This window comes from Hyla sarda, chromosome 9 (assembly GCF_029499605.1).
Source record: "Hyla sarda isolate aHylSar1 chromosome 9, aHylSar1.hap1, whole genome shotgun sequence".
Classification (NCBI taxonomy): domain Eukaryota; kingdom Metazoa; phylum Chordata; class Amphibia; order Anura; family Hylidae; genus Hyla; species Hyla sarda.
In genome coordinates, this window is record NC_079197.1 from 85,207,836 (window position 1) to 85,229,537 (window position 21,702).

The 21,702-nt window shown below is 38.4% G+C and overlaps 1 protein-coding gene across 3 annotated transcripts in view; it reads right to left on the minus strand.

Moving 5' to 3' along the window:
- Positions 1 to 21,702, minus strand: part of LOC130290908 (vascular endothelial growth factor receptor kdr-like) — a 264,735-nt gene that overhangs the window by 173,299 nt on the left and 69,734 nt on the right. For 2 of the 3 annotated variants that reach the window (XM_056539116.1, XM_056539117.1), the window contains 2 exons: positions 16,650 to 16,777; positions 5,033 to 5,192 (listed from right to left, as the gene is read on the minus strand). In XM_056539116.1, the coding sequence (XP_056395091.1) occupies positions 5,033 to 5,192; positions 16,650 to 16,777 (288 nt within the window). Of the gene's footprint in view, positions 1 to 5,032; positions 5,193 to 16,649; positions 16,778 to 19,585; positions 19,606 to 21,702 lie in introns of those variants that run through there. The other variant, XM_056539118.1, reaches the window with a different exon arrangement.

A 21,702-nucleotide genomic window follows, 5' to 3' on the forward strand; every position in this document is an offset into this window, starting at 1 on the left:
AGGGAAACGTGATAATTTATTCATAATTGTTCTCTCAATTGATTTAGAAGTATGTAGTTAATGTGGAATTATACAACAGAAAAGGGCCAGCACTTTCCATTCCTTTTTCTCCAATGCATTTTTTTTATGTATGTGCACCTAACTCAAAACCACATTGTCTCAGGCTAAAGAAAAACTCCAGTAAGGATACAAAGTGTCTCCTGACATTGGTCCCTTGTACCCAATGCTTATCTGGGAGCTGAGAGCCCCATAGAGCCACTGCACTGGTTCCTGATGCAACCCAGAACCAGGACCTGGTCTTGTATTAATGAAGCAGTCTTGTCTGGGGTCTAAATTTATCAATGTTACTAAAGATATTGGGGATAGACAGCGGGAGCTTAGGGAGTTAAATGCATGGCTTAAGTCGTGGTGTGAGGGGGAAGGGTTTGGGTTTTTAGAGCACTGGGCTGACTTTTCATTGGGGTACAAACTCTATTCTACGGATAATTTGCACCTGAATGGAAGGGGGTCTGCTGTGCTGGGGGAGAGAATCCTGGAGGGGGTGGCTGAGTATTTAAACTAGGTGAGTGGGGGGAGGATAATAAAGCAAAGAAAGCAGACAGTGGGATGGATAGGTTAGAGAGGGGTCAGGACATAATGGCGGGTGGAGAGGAGTCCTGTGGGGGGAGGTTAAGAACAGTGGATAAGGAGATTCATGCGTTACAAACCAGCTGTAAAAATAAATGTAGCCCGAAAAATTGTAATCCCAATAATTCAAAAAATTCCATTAGCCCCAATAACTCAATAACTACAATAAGCCCCATTAACTCAAAAAATACCGTTAGCCCCAATAACTTAAATAACAACGTTAGACGCAATAACGCAAAAAATCCCATTAGCCCCAATAACTTAAATAATAACGTTAGACCCAATAACTCAAAAAATCCCATTAGCCCCAATAACTTAAATAGTACAATTAGCCCTTATAACTCAAAAAATGACATTAACCCCAATAACTCTGAAAATCCCATTAGTGAGACTATATGTGTAAAACTTAATGGAAATGTAAAGTGTATGTTCACAAATGCCAAAAGCCTAGCAAATAAAATGGGGGAGCTTGAGGCCTTGATACTGGAGGAACATATTGATATAGTTGGGGTCACTGAAACATGGCTGGACTCCTCGCATGACTGGGCTGTTAATCTGCAGGGGTTTACATTGTTTCGCAAGGATAGAATGAACAGAAAAGGTGGTGGAGTCTGTCTGTATGTAAGAAGTGGTATGAAAGTCAGTGTGAACGATGCCATAGTGTGTGATGATTCTGAGGAGGTGGAATCACTGTGGGTAGAATTACAAAAGGAGGGAAATACTGAAAAAATAATATTTGGTGTAATCTACAGACCCCCTAATATCACTGAAGAGATAGAAGGTCGGCTGTATAAACAAATAGAGAGGGCCGCCCGGGCAGCTACAGTGGTAATAATGGGAGATTTTAACTATCCAGATATAGATTGGGGCCGGGGGTTGGCTAAAACTACAAAGGGGAAAAAATTCCTAAATTTATTGCAGGATAATTTTATGGGCCAGTTTGTGGAGGACCCAACAAGAAGTGATGCCTTGTTGGATCTGATCATTTCCAACAACGCAGAGCTGGTTGGTAATGTAACTGTGAGGGAAAACCTTGGTAATAGCGACCACAATATAGTTACTTTTGACTTAAAATGTAGAAAATAAAGACAGACGGGGAAAGCAAAAACATATAACTTTAAAAAGGCAAACTTCCCTGGGCTGAGGGCTGCACTACAGGACATAGACTGGGGGGAGGTGTTGTCAAATACTGATACAGAAGGTAAATGGGACATCTTTAAATCAACTCTAAATAACTATACAGCTAAATATATACCAAAGGGGAACAAATATAAACGATTAAAACTAAATCCTGCATGGCTGACAAATGAGGTTAAAAGAGCAATAAACAACAAAAAAATAGCCTTCAAAAAATACAAATCTGATGGGTCAGCTATAACATTTAAACAGTACAAGGAGCTTAATAAAATCTGTAAAAATGTAATAAAAACAGCAAAAATTCTAAATGAGAGACAGGTGGCCGAAGAAAGCAAAACTAATCCTAAATATTTTTTTAGATATATAAATACAAAAAAACCAAGGACAGAGCATGTAGGACCCCTTAATAATGATAATGGGGAGGTTGTCACGGGCGATCAAGAGAAGGCGGAGCTACTGAATGGGTTCTTTAGTTCTGTATATACTATGGAAGAAGGAGCTGACATTGGTCAGGTCAGTGCTGGTAACACATCATATAATGTATTGAACTGGCTTAATGTAGAGATGGTACAAGGTAAGTTAAGTAAAGTAAATGTAAGCAAATCTCCAGGGCCGGATGGACTACACCCAAGAGTTCTTAGAGAGGTAAGTTCAGTAATATCTGTACCCTTGTTCATGATATTTAGAGATTCTCTGGTGTCTGGTATTGTGCCAAGGGACTGGCGCAAGGCTAATGTGGTACCAATCTTCAAGAAGGGCTCTAGGTCTTCGCCAGGCAATTATAGACCGGTAAGTCTAACTTGCATTGTGGGTAAATTTTTGAAGGACTTATAAGGGATTACATACAGGAATACATAGGGGATAATAGTATTATAAGTGATAACCAGCATGGGTTTACTAAGGATAGAAGTTGTCAAACCAATCTAATTTGCTTTTATGAAGAGGTGAGTAGAAGCCTTGACAGAGGAATGGCTGTGGATATAGTGTTTCTGGATTTTGCCAAAGCGTTTGATACTGTCCCTCACAGACATCTGACAGGTAAGTTAAGGTCCTTGGGCTTGGAAACTTTAGTTTGTAACTGGATTGAACACTGGCTCATGGATCGTACCCAGAGAGTGGTGGTAAATGATTCGTACTCTGATTGGTCCCCGGTTATTAGTGGTGTACCCCAAGGTTCAGTACTGGGCCCGCTGCTGTTTAATTTATTTATCAATGATATAGAGGATGGTATTAACAGCTCTGTTTCTATCTTTGCAGATGACACCAAGCTTTGTAGCACGGTACAGTCTATAGAGGATGTGCATAAGTTACAAGATGACTTGGATAGACTAAGTGTCTGGGCATCCACTTGGCAAATGAGGTTCAATGTGGATAAATGTAAAGTTATGCATCTGGGCACTAATAACCTGCATGCGTCGTATGTCTTAGGGGGGATTAAACTGGCAGAGTCACTGGTAGAGAAGGATCTGGGTGTACTTGTAGATCACAGACTACAGAATAGCATGCAATGTCAGGCTGCTGCTTCCAAAGCCGGCAGGATATTGTCATGTATAAAAAGAGGCATGGACTCGAGGGGCAGGGACATAATACTCCCCCTTTATAAAGCATTGGTACGGCCTCACCTGGAATATGCTGTTCAGTTTTGGTCGCCTGTTCATAAAAGGGACACTGCGGAGTTGGAAAGGGTGCAGAGACGCGCGACTAAACTAATATGGGGCATGGAACATCTTAGCTATGAGGAGCGATTAAAGGAGTTACAATTGTTTAGTCTTGAGAAGAGACGTTTAAGGGGGGATATGATAAACGTATATAAGTATATAAATGGCCCATACAAAAAATATGGAGAAAAACTGTTCCAGGTTAAACCCCCCCAAAGGACGAGGGGGCACTCCCTCCGTCTGGAGAAGAAAAGGTTTAGTCTAAAGGGGCGGCACGCCTTCTTTACCGTGAGGACTGTGAATTTATGGAACGGTCTACCTCAGGAACTGGTCACAGCAGGAACAATTAACAGCTTTAAAGCAGGGTTAGATACATTCCTGGAACAAAATAACATTAATGCTTATGCAGAATTATAAAACTACATCCCTTTCCCTTATCCACTTACATCCTTCCCTTCAATCCCCTGGTTGGACTTGATGGACGTATGTCTTTTTTCAACCATACTAACTATGTAACTATGTAACTATGTAACTATGATAGCTGCAGAAGCAAAGTGGTCAAAGATGTAATGGGAGGAAACGCTGTTCTCAGGAATAGTTGTCACAGTAGTCTTCACAAAGACTGTTGTCACAGTGGGCTAAATGGAACAAACAACGGAAAGAGAGCATCTACAGTCAGAGAAGACGTCACCTGTGAGTCACTAAAGATGTAAAGGCCCTGTTGGCTCTCCTATTCTGCCTGTTTTAGTAAATAATTGTATTCGCCACGATGAGGGTAATTACATTTGCAATTTGTTAACCCATTTAAATGGCCTAATTGACACATCCCATAACTGGAAATTAGGCTCATATATCGGTTATCTAAATTATTAATTGACTAACAACTTAGTGTAAAAGGGCATACTTACCAGCTTTCTGGAATCCTAAATGCGGTACACTATAACTGTGTAATGAAGCACTCCATTACTAATAGAATAGACCAATAGGGTTAAATTTTATTGGAGTAAATTGTTGACTTAGAGGTTACCAAATAAAGTAAAATATACTCGCTAACCCATTCAGCTCCTTCCGGTCCCTCAACGTTAATCTCTTCAGCCTTCTTCTGAGTTGAGAGCTCAAAGCAGGACCTGCCTGCTCAGCCAATCACTGTCCGAGATGGGACACTGTTGCAACCATCCATTGGTTAAGCAGGAAGGTCAAGGAGGACAGCAGGGGAATTTTGTTTCCCTAATTTTTATACAGCCCCAGCAATATATGATCTATTATGAAAATGCCAGAATACCCATTTAAAAAATAGACTGAATATAAACATAATTTAAAGACCTGTTGATGAATTATTAGAATAAGATACTATGTAAGGACATTTCATATCTGACTTAAGGGGAATTTGCAGTCATTCAGTATTTTCTTGTTCATTTATTTTTACTGAGGTTTACCAGGAGGTACTTACATGACCACTCACTGAGGACCATTCAAATCTTGTGCTCCAGTGACACTGGAAGCTAACACATTAACAGCAACACATGTAATCTCTTAGTTAAAAACAATAAGTGATAGTGAACAGAGGATAAAATAGAACCTGAAAAGCTTAAACAATATCTCATGCTTACCTATGTTTTCCTTCCAGAACATGGTGTAATAATGTTTTCCTTTGACCTCAGTTTCACATTGTAAAATTTCATAAAGACTGTGGTGAGGTGATGGTATTGTAAAACCGATCTTAGGGTCCCACTCCATTCCACGTTGATATATTTTAGCTTTATTTTGAAACTGAAAGTAAGAAAACAAAGTTAGCATTTTTACAAAGTGCATTCACCCATCATTGGTGGAATTAATTCACGATGATTGTACGCATCACATAAAAACAAAAGTTCTTGGAGAGCTAAAAAGATTTCTAATATTAAAAAAATTCTATACAGAAGATAAAGAACCTTGATTAAAGTCCTACATCCTTATCCGTCTCTCCTTATTTCTGTAAACTGCATCATTTAATTTTAAGCAATGCTTTGTATTTCATGTCATTATTTATTATTCAATTTACGGTATTCATACTTTTGTAATGAATAACTTCTTAATATACAACATTTTTAAAATGATCAAGCACTAAATCATCTACAAGGACAGAGCTAAATGAGAAAAGTCTGACTGTCTGCAGCTACCTCTAGGGGAAGTGTATGAGCAAAGGGCATACTGGGTTATCTCTGAGTTCAACATATAAAATGCATGTATTCAGTAAGCTATGTAGTTTCCATACTGATACTAACCAGCAACTGGAATTTTGTAACTTTTAACTCTATGCCTATGTAGGGTATATGGAGCTTTGTATTAGAAAAATGTATTGCTGACCGCTAATAAATATAAAATGTGAAAGTCAGTTCAGGATGCTGAACCTATAAATAGCACAAAAACAAAATAGTGCCAAAGGGAATCTGTCTGCTCTAGATGGTGCTCAGAGCTGCAGACAGAGGCAGATAGTTTACAAAATAAATGATCTGTTTTTAAGCTGATGTTTGCAAAGTTATAAAATTATGTTTTTCTTATAATGGCGAAAGAGTTGTAGAGGCCAGGCTTAGATGCATGCTTCCTCCCTCCTTCACCACTACCTGCATGATTGATGTATAAGGCTGAGTGCTGAAGCCAAAAAAGGAGTGTTGGAGGAGAGAGTAGGGGTGCATGGTGCAGCTTGGCCTGATCTCTACGACTTTTGAGCTTAGAAGGAAAACATCATTTTATAACTTTGTCTTCAGCTAAAAGATGGGTATTATTTGTTTTTCTTCCCTATCAGCTATCTGCCCAGGTCGGCAGCTCCAAGCATCATATAGAGCTTACAGATTCCCAACCTTTGCTAGAATCTTTCACAATATATTGACCTTTTTCCAATGACATGGATATTGAATACATGACTATTATACTGTATTGTATGTCCAAGCAATGAACAGAGTATTCAGCTCACCCTCAGCGGCCCCAAGCGCACGGACTGTGCAAGGCAGGCATCGCATCAATAGAGAAAATAGGAATGTCCAGCGCAGATGGTCGTGCAAAGATGAATGTTCTTTATTGGATAAAAGCCATGACAGGAGCAAAGTAACGCGTTTCAGGTGCGTTAGCACCCTTAGTCATACATAGACAAAACCACAAATGTCTAAATATTTATAGGGGAAATGACGTGGCTCACAAGGATCTGCTGCCTTCCTTGTGAGCCACGTCATTTCCCCATAAATATTTAGACATTTGTGGTTTTATCTATGTACGACTAAGGGTGCTAACGCACCTGAAACGTGTTACTTTGCTCCTGTCATGGCTTTTATCCAATAAAGAACATTCATCTTTGCACGAACATCTGCGCTGGACATTCCTATTTTTTATACTGTATTGTAGAATCCTTTCTGTAGAATTATATAAATGCTTTGCGTTAACATAGACAATGTTCCTAACTACGGATCTTTTAGTTCCATATAGAAGCTCTTTCTATATCCCACATTACATTAATTGGTCCCATATTTACTACTTCCTATTCATGTCATTCAATATAGTTACTTGTGCATAGTATTGAAAGAAAAGGAAAGATATTCATCATTAAATTCATGAAAACATCTAAAGCACAAGACTATTCCCATCAGAGCTGTCACTCCCTGCTTGTCAACAAGATCAGTCTCTCATCTCCTTCATATGATTGTAAGCAGCCATGTACCTTCATGACTCAACTTCAGCCAACAAAAACATATATCACATTGTCTCAGAGGCCTGTTTTCAGTCATGTATATTCTAGCTAGTAATTGTGGTTTGTCCTAGGTAATGTAAACATGTTTTCAGGCTTAGTGATAATTTAAGACATATTGATGAAAAAGTTCGATTTAACGTTTTTTATAAACAACAAAAAATAGTTTTGTGATAATGTCATATAATAGCCTACAGCACTTGATATTTGCCTACTGATATACGCATATTGACTTTGCTGGCTGTAGCTGGCTTCTTCATGCGTATTCTTTATCTAGGTGACTTAATAACATACTAATCTATATTCTACAATAATCCAGAAATCTAGTGGATGCATTGACCAAAACTTTGGCCAAATTAATCTTCTAAAATCTTACACTAATTTGCTATATTGCTTACTGTTCAACATTTCTAAATTCCAGAGAACACATGCATGCTAAGGCTATGTTCACACAGTGTAAAATTTGACAATGCATTTTATTTTACCTATGTGCTTTTGGCCCTAATCAGTGAAAATGCACACATAATAAAATATGTTGTAAAATTTTACACTGTGTGAACACACCTTAAAGCTCTTCTGACATGTCATTTTGAGTAAATACTTGTATTTCTCTTTGAAATTGACAACAAGGCATTACCTTGTGTTGACATATCCCTTTGACAAAGAAAATAGTAACACTCAGTTGTCAATCAATTTATATATTTCTATGGCAAATCACACATTTTTCTGAAAAGATGCTCCAGCTTTTTTTTTTTTTTTTTTTTTCCATCATTCTTCTTTATGGGGGTAGGATTCCACTGAGGTTTTTTTTTTTTTATTCTTAAAAATGCCAGAAAAAACTGCCACTGTTTTTCTCTGCATTTTGGCATTTTTTCTGGTATTTTTACCTTTGTGTGGAATTTGCCTTTTTTTTTCAAAATTTGTTGGGTACCCAAAAAAAAAGAAGGCAAAAATGTTTATTTTTTATAACAAGATTTTAATAAACTTTTAATAAAGTGTGTGTGTGTTTCACATTTTTCTCTCTCTATTTTTTAGGTAGTACTACTACTCCAAGCATGGAACACACTGGTCCATGATGGGAGTAGTAGTACCTGTACTAATGGACAGATCGCCCCCCGGTGTTACTCCTGAAACCCGATGTGATCGTCCATAATATAGCAGAGATGTGGAGTGGCTCTATACGCTTGCATCTCTGCATTATACTCCAGGCCAACCAGTGATGTGAATAGAAATTCACCTCACTCATTCATATTTTTCGCCCAGAGTGGGGATTGGCCAGATGGTTGCAACCAATCACAACTCTCAGCGGGAAATATGAAAGAGTGATGTTCTATTCCTATCACTGGCCGTAGTATAATGCAGAGATGCGGAGCGTGGGAGAAAGCCGCTCCGCATCTCTGCAATAGAAAGAACGATCAAAGCGATGTCAGGATTGACACCCGCTGTGATCATCCTTAACTGTAGGTACTACTACTCCCAACATGGAACACACTCTGCTCCATGCTGGGAGTTGTAGAACCTGCATCAATAGACAGATTGCAGCGAGTATCACTTCTGACACCCGCTGTGATCTTCCTGTATAATGTATAGATGCGGCTGGCTGCTCTTCCCTGGTCCCCTGCACTGACGTATATATACAACTATTCATATTTCCCACAGAGAGTTGTGATTGGCTGGAACCATGTGGCCAATCACAGCTCTCTGCGGGAAATATGAATAGGTTTATATTTATATATATATATATATATATATATATATATATATATATATATATGGCAGTGCAGGGGACCATAGAAGAGCGGCTGGTCGCTTCTAGTATACATTATACAGGAGGATTGCAATGGACCCCGGGCGGTCTGTCAATCAGTGCAGGTACTACTACTCCCATTATGGAACAGTGTATTCCCTGCTGTGAATAGTAGTACTACCTAAAAAATGTAAAAAAAATTAAAAAGGGAAAAACACACACATTATATTTTTATTATCGTCGGCTACATTTTTATTGCCCTGCCCGCACACATAAATCGATCCCTGTTTAAAAATTTATAAAAATGTAGTTATAAAAAAAAGATACATTTAGTTAAATACAACTTTTTCCATCACAGAATAAAAATAGCTGGAAAAACGCCAATGTTAAAACCAACATGGCGTTTTTCTTGGCATTTTTGCTCTCCCATAGACTTCTATGGGAGGAAAACGCCACGATTTATGTGCAAAAAAATGCCAAACTAGCCTCTGAGACCAAAATTGCTGAAAAACACCAAAAGGATTTAAAAAAAGGCCAAACTGAAAAACGCCAAGTGGATCTGGCATTTTGCAGTTTACTATTGACTTGCTAACATCTAGATGCGGTGTTTTGTTTTTTTGCTGAAAAAACGCTGTGTGGAAAAATGGGCGTTTTTTACGGCATTTTTGCTAAAAAATCCTCAGTGGAATTCCAGCCTTAAATGTTATCTCTTTTTAAACCAAAAAGAAAACAAAGATATATTGATATCTCCTCTATCCACAGATCAGAACAATAGAAAAGCTCCAGTTTTGATGTACGGGGAATACTAGTATTTACTAAAATGGACTAATGCCAGGAAAGGTGACGGTTTAAGTTTCTTCTGCAATTCCTTAACAATCTGGCTGCTTCCTCTTACCCTTTTTATTTAAACCATACACACGGTAAAAAAAAGACAGCAGACTAATTACTTATTTTTGCAACATTACTACATATCACGCTATATACACCAATGGTTTATAACTTCTAGCGTCTAATTGTTGTAAAACTACAACTCATAGTCTGCTCTTACTGCCTTCCACTTCTGGTAATATCCTGAAAGAATAGGGCATCCAAAGAGTGCAAGACGTGTAAAACAAATAACTGCACGTTAATATAATTCCTCTCTGGATGTTAATAAAACTATTCCTGTGAGACTTCTCTTACAGGTAGTAGTTGTCAGCTTAAATTTGGACTTTCTATATTTACCGTCACTGAGTATTTCCCTGCCTGGACTTCCTGTATACACAGGAAGCCGACTGAATGTCTCCACACGACTCTATCATTTCCTTTCAAGAAGTAGAATTGTAATTAGGATAAATCTTAAGGAGCAGATAATATGCAGGGAATAGAGACTGTGACTGTTACCATCAACAAAGACAAAGAAAATATGAGGCCTGAACTACATGTTACCTAGAACTTTCAAAGGCTACGTTGAAGTACTCTGCATTGCAGAACGTGTCTGCCTGGAATTTGAGAATTTCCTTTCATAGACCATAAACAAAACTGGAAGAAAATTTTAATTTCTTTGACATTGGTCCTAACAAGCATCTAATGTTCATGATATAGGAAATTATTATGGGTTAGCAACTGGCTCAGTCATAGGAAGCAGGGGGTGGTTATTGATTGGATGATAGTTAACAGTGATCTGAACTGGGTCCACTTCTTTTTAACATGTTTACAAATGTAAACAGAGTAGCATTTCAATATCTAAAGATGATTCTAAGCTCTGTAGGGTTATCAACACAAAGAAGGGTGATATTACACTACAGAGGGATCTAGGGAACAGACATGGCAAATTTAATTTGAATAAATACAATGCAAAATGTACAATTACTGTGTGGTAGGCCTCTGGGGTAGGGGTAATGTAGTCAGGGTATTGCTTCAGTATATCAGGGGTTAAGGTTAACCCTATAGTTAGTGACGCCAGGCTGAGGGCTATTATGCTGAGATAATTCTCCGGCCTATCGCCGCCCTTCCCAGTAACGACAGGTGCATATGAATAATGACTGAAGGTCCACAATATGGTTGAACTTGAACTTGGATAACTTTACTTAAAGGCTTGCGGTACATCCAATGAACAGTAACAGTATCATTCAAACAGTCTCTATATAGTTCAGTGACTGACAGTTGTTGCGGACCTTGAATTGTACTATAAGTCTCTGGATTCAGGGTTAATTTTGAAGATCCGTCTGGATTTAGGGGATAGATAAGGTCAGGTGATCTTGCAGAGTACTTAGGGATTGATACACTCACGGTTAAGAAGAGATCAGCCGTAGTCGCAAGGCAAGGGCCTAAATTCACTGATGACAGCAGCGCAGATCCTTCCCTGTCAACAGCCCACGAGGAAAGAGAACTAACAATGGCCGCCGCTCCCTTATATGGGCAAGGGCGGGGCTGTTTTGATTGGTCCGAATATCTGTCACTCACCGTTACAAGGAATGATGGGTGCAATACGTCACAGGGACCTCCAAAGGTCCTTAAGCAAAAACCATAGAAATTACCTGATCACGTGACCCGCAGGTCCTGCTAAGCTCCGTACTATGTAATTAACTAATTATATACATTAGTACTATTATATTTGCATAAATCCTGAATAAACTGTTAGTTTAATGCCTATCTAGATGAGAGGTGACAAGGGGCAGACTAGACAAAAAGGACCCCGTCGTCCTAGGGACTCTGGCTATGGGGACCTATACACAGGTACCGTATAGGATGCGGTACCGGGACACCACAACTGTATGTGCTAAAACACTGGATAAGAATGCCACGTGCATTGCATTTTAATAGTGTACAGTAAACCTAACTTTAGTGACTAATGCCAGGCAGCTGTTGCCAAGACAAATAAGATAATAGGATGCATCAAAAGAGGCACAGATGCTCATAAGTAGGACACGGTTTTGTCTTTATACAAATTACTAGTCAGACCACACATGGAATATTGTATGTAAGTAGGATATATTAGTAGGGTGGAGAGGAGGCAAACTAAGAAGGTAGTGGAGATGGTGGATAAGAGTACAAAGACAGATTATCAGGCTTGAGGTTATTCAGTTTGGGCAAACTACAGTTTAGGGGCGATCTGATCAAAATGTACAATGGACAGTACAGAGATGATTTTAGTGATCAATTTATACCAAGGCCTGTAACCATGACAAGGGTACATCCTCCACATCTAGAGGACGTGTCACCATTATCACATATGGGGAATCTTTACTGTAAGAACTGTGAGACTATGGAACTCTGATGACAACAATACATGGTTGATTCATTGAACAAGTTCATGAGGAGTATGGATGCCTTCCTTGCAGCCAGCATTTAATAGTACAAACTATGGTTAATCATTTTCTAGAGGGGGAGTGGGGACTGGGGACTGTTGATCCAGGGATATATTGCAGATTTGGAGTCTGGGAGGAACTTTTGTATTAGTATGGGGCACTTGGCATCTGATCCTTAAGTTTTTTTCTTAGGACCATCACTTTAGGGTTATAGCTTGAACCTGATTGTCTTCTTTTTCAACTTTACTAGCCTAAACTTTGGTAACTCCATTTGCAGCCCATTATTGTGTTACATTGAAGTGTTTAAGATGTGCGTTTATGTAGAGAATAGTAGAAGGAGATACTACAGTTGTTTTAAAAAATGCATTCATCTTTCTAAGTATTTTATCACTTCAAGCGCTGAACCAGATCACAAAATTTGTAATTACTCAGCGTGAAATTCTTCTCAGGACTGCTTGCCAACTTCAACAGACTTTACATCGCAGCCTCCAAGAGACATGCCCAAACTGTGATTAAACAATTCGAAACAGAAACACAACTTCAAGCGAATGTCACTTCAAGAAGAATTATGGTTTGTAAGTTCTGTCAAAACACAGTCAATGGAGAGAAAGCAAAAGCTCAACAAACCTTAACCTTGTGGCTGCCTCCTGTACAATACATCACAAATCCTCTTGGGTAGAATAAGTCTGCTATAAAAGCATCTGGTTAAACCATTGATGACAATGGATAACCTTATTTTCATATACATGCTATAATATATCACCTTAGGAAAAAAAAAAAACTAAAGGGCAGCAATGCCATCATACAGACAATTTAAAATAAATCAATCACGCATAATGGGGGAGAGTTATCAAATCCTGTACAGAGAAAAAGCAAAAAGAAGGAAAAATCCGCTCAACTCTCCATGCAAGTTGTAGCTGCCATGATTCCTGATTGCTCCAGGTGCTCCTTTGGATAGGGGATAAGATGTCTAGGGGCGGAGTACCCCTTTAGGCTAGGTTCAGATTATGGAATTTCTGCCTGCAATTTTGCTTTGAAATTGCAGGCGGAAATTTTGCTTTCTAAAATGTATAGTGTAGTGAATGATTTTCCGTTCACAAATTCACACTTTGGAATTTGTGAAGCGGAATTTGTGAACGGACAATCCGCTTTGAAATTTCCGCCTGAAGAAAGGCGTTGCTCTTTCTTCAGGCGGAAATCCGCGCGGTACACATTGCAGTCTATTGGAGACTGCAGTGTCCGCAAGGTCCTAGCCCCAACTGATTCAGCCGGCGCTGGCCGCACTCGGAATCTCCGGGCGGAAATTTTCTGCCCGGAGATTCGGTAGTCTGAACCTAGCCTTAAAGCTTGTGTTTGTGTAATACTTTTTACAGTTCCTACAGCATTATAAAACAGGTTAAGACATTAAAAACTACCGACAGGTTATTTATAAGCAATATTTTAAACAGTCTTTACATGTCAATTTAGGCCAAGCTTACTTTCTAAAAGGTATTAGCATTATGGACTTTAGTTTACAATTTTAGCACACAATGGGTATCTAGTTGGAACAGAAGGAAGTCTCAGCACATACTGGAGGTTATGGCTAAAATATGTGTAAAGGGGAACCTACCAGCTATCTTTACATGTCTGTTTTAGAAAACACTAAACTATTACATTACAACTCTTAGAACTTTGGTGAATGGATATATATAGGGTACCCTTTGCTACCAGGTGAGGTGATTGAAAGCTGTGACTTGTTATAACAGAGGTTAGGGGACTATGGGTGGAATTATTAGGATTGCTTTTTTGGATGTTTTGTGACTTTAATTTGGAGTATAATTTTTGTGCAGTGATATTTTTGTGCAAAATATTTTGTATCTTTTCATTTAGAAGATTTTGGAGAATGTGGCTGTGATAACCAGTGTTAGGATTGTGACATTGCAGAGGGCACATATTTCTAAAGTGTGCCTTTTAAGAGAAGGAACAAATTTGGGTACAAAAAATGCTTTTTCACCACGAACTCACACCAAGTAAAACCATGCTTACAAAAATGACATGTCACAGCAATGATGCATGCATGCGTGAAAGTCTACTGGGATAAACAACAGTAATGTTCTTAAGTAGTTTGTTCATTGTACAATATATAATTTTTTTGCCATTTAAAATAAAATACACTACATGAAATTATATTAAAGGGGTATTTCAGGATTATTTTTTTATTTGACTATGCTACAGGGGTTGTAAAGTTAGTATAGTTCATAATATAGTGTCTGTACCTGTGTGTGATGGTTTTCTCACAATTCTTCTGTGATTTTCACCCCAATATATTAACAGCATACAAAATGACTGTTGTCTCAGATTTTTTCCCAGGGTGCAATGCGGCCAAGACCTGACTCACTAGTCAGCTGATGGCAGGGAGCCTGTCTGCTTCAATTGGTGGAGGGATCGCTTGGTGGGAGAGCGATCAATCTGCAACTAATGCAACAGCTGTAGGCTCCCTGATTGAAAACCACAGGTCTTTTGAATTGATGTAGCTCATTTATGTTATCATTTGCCAGAAATGTATTAAAGGATATGGGCCTCTTTGATAAATTAGGTGCAACATAATCAAAAAACACTACAACAAATATAGGCTTCAAATATGACTATCCACCACCAAAATGCATAGATCTCTCCCTATATGTGCCAGTTCTTCTTCAGACCAGTCTTCTGTACTTAAGCTCTCAGCTCTAACTAATAAAAGTATGCTATGAATTTAGCATTAACCAATTAAGTTAAAGGAAGGGCATTGTCTACTCAAGTCAAACACTTTAATATCTTACCGTTCCATGATGTACATCTATGTCATGGGTCAAGTGTGGGGAACATGACTTGCGGGCCAGGGTCATAACCAGCAGATGCCCACTGCTATAAGCAGCAGACATCTCCTGGCAATGATTGACATCGGAGATCACTCCGATGTCTGTCATTGAAATGATTAAATGAAATGATTAAATACTAGGATTACTGTGGTTAATACTGATCATGGCATTTAAACATTAAATGCCAGTAATCCCTGGTGTCTAGTGGTCCCATTGGCACCTTCGCTATCTAATTGGTTGCAGGGGAAGCCTGAGGTTTTACCTGACCCACAGTGTGTTCCCTGGCTCAGTAATTGCTGCAAAAAAAGTGTAACAAAAGTAAAAAAAATATTTTACAAAATATCCTCCCCTAATAAAAATGTAAATCAGTCAACTTTTCCCACTATTATAAAAAAAATAAAAATAAAAAATAAATCAGTAGGTGGGAAAAAAAGGTATAGGGGTCAGAACATGGCAATGAAAAGCTTTTTTATTTATTTATTTTTATTTATTTATTTTTTTAAACCATAAAGCGTAACCTAAATTATCCAAGTTTTGTTTTCAATTTTTCATATAATTACATATCGTTTTTTTTCTGGCTTTGTAATACATTATATGATAAAATAAAGTGTGCCAATGGGTTCAACTTGTCCCGAAAAATCAAGCCCTAATACAATGTTGTCAGTGAAAACAGTAAAAAGGTTATGGATCTTGGAAAGTGAGGAGGAAGAAAACGTAAGCCACAAATCAAAATTTGCTGGGTCATAAAAGGGTTAACTTTTATTATACTTGATACATAAATTCAATTTCAGGAGTGTCAGAGCTATAACAATAAACACTTAGCAAACACTTTACCACCAGTAATTATTTACACAGCACATAAGCATACGTATATGTATTTTCTATAGCTATACATTGTTTACTTGTACGCACTCCATAAGTAGAGGTCATTGTTTTTCAATGAAGAGGTAAAACTGTAAACTGTGCAAAGGGAGGAAATTTATTACAGTTTCCTGAAAGTGAGTGCCCAGTTTTATGGAACAAACAATTGTTTAAACAAAAAAAAATCTACTTCCAGTCAGAATGTGAAGAAAAATAGCTGGGAATGACCATTAATCTATTTTCTACCGCCAAAAGAACTTATAGGGGGACAATTCACTATGCGCAGCATTGTCACATGACACACGTATGTAAAGCTCTGCCCATTTTTAGTTCAATGAAGTTCAAGTGACTTAGGGCGCACAACTCTTAGTAAATTCAGCAGCTTTGTAGTTGCCCATGCTCTGAGAGGGCATAGATTTTTGCTACTGTCACAACTTGGGCCTACCCATGTGAAGAGAATGCATTCCCTGAACACCCGCTTCAATCCTTCCAGCCTTCTTCCTGCTGCCTTCATTCCCCCTTATCTCAAGGGCTGTATATGCTTGAAAGTTGCAAATTTTTACACAAATAAAAATGAAATTTTTGTTCAAAATCAGCATCTTTGAGCAAATTTTCCGCCGGCATGGCTTAGTAAATGTCCCCCATAAAGGTAGCACTTACATTACATGCACTACTATACATCTCTTATTGTTATATGAAGGGCATTTTCTAGACAGACATTCAGATTCCTTTCAGATACCATAAAAAAAAACAAGTGAAGCATATACTTACATAATGTAAGGTGACTTTAAATTTTGGTGAGCTGACACGGCAAGGAACGAAAAGCTCTTTCGCCTTAACATCCATATATGCAATACCGGGGATACGATTGTTCATTTCAAGGAATGGTTGATTAATATCTACAAGAAACATAACAGGTTGAGGGTGAATATGTTCTTTGTAATTGCATTATGATGCTACTGAGAGCATTATCCTCAAGAAATTGTCTGTAGTGGCCATAATATGTGACTTTTATTTATGGTGACATAGTGCTGTACAAAACTACAGGTGTACACTAATGTAGCTGTATTGCTTAGCTTAGGCTTGCAGCTGAAGTGAATGGCCAGCCTTAAATGGACACTAACTAATCTTACACCTTCTGCTTACCTGATAGAATAAGTGCTCATAAAAAAAAATTCTCAATGTATTTTTTTTAAAACCCCTTTACTCAACAGCCTGTTTTGACCTTAATGACCAAGGCAAATTTTCAAAATCTGACATGCGTCCACTTATTTGCTAATAACTTTGGAACGCTTTTACTTATGAAAGCGAGTACTTTACATTAGTGGTAAATTTTGATTGATATATTTAGCGTTTTTTGTAAAATTATCCAAAATTCAGCAAAAAAATTGAAAATTTGCATTTTTCTAGACTTTACATTTTCTGCTTGTACGATAAATAGTTATACCGCACCAAATTAATGATTAATTCACATCTGCAATATTTCTACTTTATGTTCCCTTCATTTGATAAACATTCTTTTACTTTTTTAGAATGTTAGAAGGTTTATAAGTTTTGCAGCAATTTTCCAGATTTAAAAGAAAATTTCAGTTCAGTTCTGAAGTGGAATTTAGGGGCCCCCATTTTATAAACTGCACCCCTTAAAGTAGTCAGAATTACATTAAAGAAGTTTATTAACCCTTTAGGCATTTCAAAGAAATGAAAGCAAAGTGGAGGCTGAATTTTAAAATTAAATTTTTTTGCAGATTTTTCATTTTTATCCATTTTTTTCTGTAACACAGTAGGTGTTGACAAAGAAATACAACTCAAGATTTATTCCCTGAATTTTGCCGTATTTAGAAATGTCCCATATGTGGCCTTTGTGTGCTATGTGTCTCTCACACAGGCCTCAGACATGAAGGCGTGCGATGTGGATTTTGGGGAGTCCTTTTAGTTTAGAATATTTTCCTGGCATCATATAAAGTCGCAGAGGCCTTGAGTGAAAAAATATTTAAGTTGACACTTTCATTGGTACCATTCTGGGGTACATGTGACACTCCAATCGTTTTTTATTTTATTTTTTATGAGGTGGTATACAAAAAAAAATCTATTGTGCGGTTGTTTATTATTAAAAAAAATTTTTTGATCGTTCATCATGCGGTATAAATGACATGTTAACTTTGCTCTGCAGGTTGATACGGTTACGGCAATACCAAATTTCTATACTTTTTTCATATTTTAGTTCTTTTATAGCATAAAATCTATTTTTGCAAAAAAAAAAAAAGAAAAATCACGTTTGTAAGTCGCCGTATTCTGTGAGCCATAGAATTTGTTTTTATATTTTTTCCCACTTTTTTTTTCTTTACCTTTTTTCACATTTTACTTTATATTTTTTATTCTTATACACATAATTGAATGGAGTACACATCTGTACTCCATTGAATTATGCCAATGTCTGTAATGGACATAGGATAGATCAGTCTCTACCTTAGGTAAAGACTGATCTGTTGCCATGACAACGGTCAGTTCTCCGGTTGCCATGGCAACCATTGGCGCTCTGCTTTCACTTTGCAGAGCGCCGATCGGTGACAGAGGGAGCTCCCTTCGTTACCCTAATAGACGCTGCGGTCACAGTGACCTCAGTGATCCTGAGTGCTGTGGGTGGCCTCCTCAGACGGGGCCCCCCTCACCACCGATCGCTTCACTGTGTGAAGCGACAGAGGAGATAGGAAGGAGGAGACCACCGGCAGATCCCTGCTTTGGGTCCATCTGCATTGACGGACCAATAGCAGCGATCGCCGGCCGGGGACCGCCGAGATTGGTCCCTGGCCGGCTTCAGGGAGGTCCGGCTGTGCAGCACAGCTAGCCTCGATAAACTGTCACAGCTTGCGGCGGCACTGTGACAGTTTATTTCCATCAGGTACATGTACCTGATGTTGTGTATACGAGTTAAAATGATATTTATTGTGATATCTGCTATGTGTTTTTAAATGGAGTTCCCGATAAATTCACAAGAGTTCTAGTTATGTTGCGCTTTGCTTCCTGCCTGATGTCCTCCCGTTGCATAGCACCTCTGGACGTATAGATACCAGCCTTGCGGTGAATGCATACTATCGCTTTTCTTGTGTATTTTGTTGCTACTTCAGATTTGTTGCGTGCACCCCGCAGGTATCAAGTTATTCACAGGATTCCCAGCCACCTTCACCTATATATCTTTCCAGCATTAGTGAAATATGACATGGTGCTCTCCCCTTCATTCTTCCCCTCTATTGTGTATCCTCTAGTTATGTTGCGTTTGTCATAATTAAATTCAATTCTCAACACTGAGGGGGAGATTTATCAAAACCTGTTGAGAGGAAAAGTTGCTGAGTTGCCCATAGCAACCAATCAGATTGCTTCTTTCATTTTTGAAAAGGACTGTGAAAAATGAGAAGAAAGAAGAGATCTGATTGGTTGCTATGGGCAACTCAGCAACTTTTCCTCTGGACAGGTTTTGATAAATCTCCCCCTGAATTACTGGGGCTGTATTTCATTATGAGGTCCAGTGACTTTAGCAGTATCCTTGGTAAGGGAACACAGTGGGCTTAGGAAGGAGCTTGGCTTGCCTACAACACCATAAGGCAAAAATTACACCATAATTGAGTCCAAAAGTAGCCAACTAATAGGTTGTCCAATCTTAAACAACAGTATCTAGTGATTCCCAATATTTATGAAACAGTATCAACCACCGTTGAATTTTTAGACTGTCTGGTCTAATTTTACACTGAGTATTAGACAATATTACTACATCTGGCAGCATTTTTCCTAGTCTGGAACTTTCTTTTTTTGCAGTCAATAGGGGAGATTTAGCAAAACCTGTGTAGAGGCAAAGTTTCCCAGTTGCCCATAGCAACCAATCAGATTGTTTCTTTCATTTTGCAGAGGCCTTGTTAAAAATGAAAGAAGTGAGCTGATTGGTTGCTATGGGCAACTGGGCAACTTTTCCTCTACACAGGTTTTGATAAATCTCCCCCAATGTCTTTATGAACCAACTTATATGCACTTAATTAACTCCAGTTTATTTCTGTATTTGCCGTGTCTGCTTTTTATGCTTCTTTGATATGACCAAAGTGTCTGACTTTAGTCTGGATCTGAGATAATGTTTGTCTTGTAAGTTTTAGATTATTATCTTACAAACTTAAAGTCAGAGGCGGCGTGCTCCAGCAATGTCCGAAGCAGCCCCTACCTTGTAATAACAAACTTAAATAAATCATACATGCCTTCTATTGTGCAAAGCTCTTGGAAGGAAACCATGAGAGGAAACAAACAAAAATCAAGAGCTCATCACTATGTTGATGTTACCCCCTCTGTTATTTTCTCTGCCCAAATCCCTGTCCTGTGTGTATCAGCATTGTATCAGCACTGTATTTTTATTATTATTATTATTATTATTATTTGTAATAATATTATTGTGCAAGAACAAGTCTATTTCAGAGAGATTGAAGTAAGTCACAGGTTGCAAGTTCATAGTAGTAATTCACGCATGGTTATAGACAAAAATATACATTTTTCTGTTACAATCAATAAAATGTGATCAAATTATTAGAGATATATTTACACTTGACAATAAAATAATAAGTGGTTATAGTTTCAAGGATTGTTTGACATTTAAGATTTACATAAATACTGTAATAATTCCATAGTCCCAGAATATCTGAAATGCAAAATAAATAACAATGAGCCCCAATACCTTGGTCTAGAGGGGAACCCCATTCCATAATACAGTGCTTCCCAACCAGGGTGCCTCCAGCTGTTTGAAAACTACAACTCCCAGCATGCCCGGACAGCCGTTGGCTGTCTGGGCATGCTGGGAATTGTAGTTTTGCAACAGCTGGAGGCACCCTGGTTGGGAAGCACTGCCATAATGACTGCTATCAGCTATGAGATGGATGGGTCACTGATGCAACCTCATTCTCCTTGCTTCCATTTTTACTAGTAGCTGTACCCATGAATATGCATCTTGTACTGACGAGGGGCAAGCACCCCAAAACAGCTGTCTGCAGATGGGTTCTCTTCCCTTCTGGGGAGAATTCTGACTTGGCATTAATCCCAATCAGATTCAGAGACTTTGTAACCAGAGCCAGTGCTGATCAGAGGGCACGCTACCTTATATGGTGGTGTGATGAGAAACTTACTTTGCATACTTCTTACTCAGAAAGCCCGCGGAGTGCTGAAGGCCTTTTTGAATCTCCGTTTTACTCTGGAAGCGGTGCCTCTCCCCGAGGAAAATACTCGTCCCTTTTAGCTTATCTTGTATAATATAATACAATATCTATACTGTATATTAAAAAGTGGAAGGAACAGCGAGTCCACTTCTAAATATAATGACGTAGAACATTTCTGAGCTAGTGAAAGGTAATGAATTACAGAGGACATCACAAGTGTGTCTTGAATGATTGTTCCTTAGCAATTTGCTTGCTATTAATTCATATAGGTTTTAAAAAGAAAATAGCAGCATATGAGTGACAAACACCATGTATATTGCTTGTAGATCCCATGTCTATCAAGGTAGAGTTGAACAACCCCAGCTGTCAAAGAAAGTTTGAAAAGACAACTTTCCACTTAAGGTGTCATTCGACAAGTTGTCAAGTTGATGGTTGCACGCAGCTTCCCAAATTTTGAAAGGATCTAAAGGCTCTGAAGTAGTAAACAGAGGGACACATACATTCCAGTATCCAAGAACAATTACTCTGAGGTCTTCTTCTAGTCCTGGATGTAAAATAGTACAATTGTGAAAAGGCCACCTGTTGAGGCCACCAAGGATTAGAATGTCTATATAGGCCTATTCCTACAGAACAAACAATTG